Here is a 2,891-nt window from a genome sequence, read left to right on the forward strand (position 1 = left end):
AAGTAATAAATGTTATTTGCAGTTAACAATTTTCTTTTTTCTTTATTACAATATTTATGGCAAGACTAGGTATACTATCAGATGTTCATTCATTGATGATGTTTCGTAACAAAAATTGTATAGACATATTCAAATTTTGATATACAATTTGTTTGTGTTATCTGCAATGTAAACACCATTCAGATTTCTTTTCCATTAGCATCGTCGTAATATGGCGAATGACATGCATGTTTTTAAATATGTATAGTTGTCGTAAAGAAAATGGCGTGCTCTAAGTTTCTAGTGCATATGGTTAGTTAAGTTTGCGGATACAGAAAACTGACTACGATGATATAAGTTGATTTAATCGAAGCCTCCTTTTCAACCATTGAGATTTTTACACACTCATGTTTCTTAATAGAAAATGTATCTTACTAATATACATTTTGTATAGGTGTAAAAAATCCATTAAGATATTACGTCTCATTCGAAAAATCTGTATCCCGACGAAAATACGTTAGACGTTGCCGCATACGAAAGTATTTTTACCCACAACTTAATAAATAATTTATGAGTACTCGTTGCGGAAAATGTTTGTGGCTTTGACCGAGGCCGCTGCTTCGAGAAATCCCTTTCTATTCGAATTGTATTGTACAAATGGTATAACTTTATTCTTCTTTACAGGTGGCGAATCTGATCATATATTCCACTTGCACGGCTACAGCTTCTATGTGATCGGTATACAGCAGTTCAACAGAAGTTTCGACAAAGATCAGGTTAAACAAATGAACGAAGATGGAACTTTGTTCACTTCTAAGAATCTTCATAATCCTGTAATGAAAGATACGATAGTTATACCCAAGTTTGGAGTGGTAGCTTTGCGTTTAAATGCGAACAACCCGGGATATTGGATGATGCGAGACGAGAGATCAGCCCACTGGACGAGGGGTCTCGATTTTGTTTTAAAAGTCGGCACCGAAAAAGATTTCGTACAAGCTCCATCAGACTTTCCCAAATGCGGCTCATATGTGGGCCCCGAGTACTTTTTAATTTAGTTGACTGAAGATAATTGATAAGATTTATTTATTGGTGTTGTGATAGAATTGTGTATTGGAATTGGAGCGAAAAAATGCGCTCGCTTTTGAGCACGATCGAAGTAATTGTTGTTTTGTATTTTTTCCTATCATTGTACGTAATTGTATTAAATTTACGCACAAATTTATTTTGAGAAATTGGGCCGCATATGAATATTGATATAACATTTCGTTGGAGTAACAGACACATGTGATTTCAAAAGAAATTTGAGTTGTGTTCTATATCTTTATTATAAACTGTATGTGATAGTCTATTTTAACTATCCATGGAAAGGCTTATAGGCCATATTGTAAGCTTGTGATATTTTTATATAATAATGCGTGAAAAAGACCGTGTAGATAGACGTATATTTTCTAAACGAGGACAATTAATGTATAAATAATTATAATTAAATACGTAATATACATATACACATGTTATTGATTCGTTTTACTTTTATCCCAATATTGATTAAGTCAATAGAAGTCATGTTTTATAAACATTTAGTTTCATCCTTTCTTTAGGATTAGTATCAATTTAAACGTTGACTAGTAAAATTACTGTAAGAGTTATTTTAAAGTTACCATAGCTAAAAGTGAAAGTGCTGTAACGGAACGGAACAAGCTATAATTATTGTGAGCGCCGCGATGGAGTTGCCTGAGGAATGTTATTTTTGCATTTTAATGTAATGATTTGGTAATATGTCGAGTAAATGTTAATTACTATTTTGATGGCTAGCAAATAAATCTGCCAAACTAGTTGTGCCCGTACTACGTAATTAAATGTATTTTGTTTTGTAGGATTTCTTCAACAATATATAAGTTTTACAAGAATTTAGAGCAACCTATACGATTGTGCGTAAACTATTTTGTAAACATAAAATAGTTTCGTTCGTTTATATTAAATACTAGCTGTGACCCGCGGTTGAAACCGCGTAAGTCCGTATCCCGTAGGAATATCGGTATGAAAAGTAAAATAGTATTATTATTCACCAATAGATATCGGAAAAAAAAAACACGAATATGACATTTTTTTTTAAAAATTCCTAGCTAGATCGATTAATCGCCCCCGAAACCCCCTATATACTAAATCTCATGAAAATCGTTGGAGCCGATTCCGAGATTCCAATTATATATATATACAAGAATTGCTCGTTTAAAGGTATAAGATAATACTGTTAAAGTATGAACAATGTTAGAAGATGATTAATTTTACGAAAAAATACACGCTACTTCGAAAAGAAAAAATATCGTCAAAAATTAACAAGATACAATTTTGGTTAAAAAATAAGACAGAGACTCAATATTGAACCATTTTGACCTTTAACCTAAACCAATCCGTCTGACCTATCCCTAAGTGTCTTACAGTAAGGCCAGTTCTATCTAAGGTGCGTAGGCGAGCGTGGGTGACTGCACTTCGTTATATAAGGGGGTGGGTGCTCTCTCATTGCTAGAGCACTTGCAACCCACTCAAAATCTCTTCGACTATATACAAAAGATATTTAAAAAATAAGAAAAATTTTAAAGAGGTTAATGACGCATGTAAATACTGCTTTGAGAAGAAATTCGTTACGTTGAAACTGTGTGGCTGGTGGTACGCCCTGCAAATGCATTGTCCGCTAAGAGATAAAGGCAATTTAAGCTTTTTAAGGCTTCGGTGAGGGATACATATATAAGTACGGGTATTTGCATTTTAATAATTTTCATTAAAATTAAATTACACGAAGGTTTTAAAGATTAATTATAATATAAAATTTCAAAAGCTTTCCGAGCCTTTCAAAGTGTAAGTTCAATAATGAGCTCTGGCACCGGCATCAAATTATTATTTACTTATAGCTT

At 32.8% G+C, this 2,891-nt stretch overlaps 1 protein-coding gene across 1 annotated transcript in view; it reads left to right on the forward strand.

The window, feature by feature from the left end:
• LOC119835127 (laccase-2-like) overlaps window positions 1-1,352 on the forward strand; it is a 19,428-nt gene extending 18,076 nt beyond the window's left edge. Inside the window, exon 5 of the mRNA XM_038359783.1 lies at window positions 664-1,352. Within this exon, the coding sequence (XP_038215711.1) occupies window positions 664-1,034 (371 nt within the window). The 3' untranslated portion in view covers window positions 1,035-1,352. The remainder of the gene's footprint in view (window positions 1-663) is intronic.
• Window positions 1,353-2,891: the final 1,539 nt, after the last annotated feature.

This window comes from Zerene cesonia, chromosome 20 (assembly GCF_012273895.1).
Source record: "Zerene cesonia ecotype Mississippi chromosome 20, Zerene_cesonia_1.1, whole genome shotgun sequence".
Taxonomy (NCBI): Eukaryota; Metazoa; Arthropoda; class Insecta; order Lepidoptera; family Pieridae; genus Zerene; species Zerene cesonia.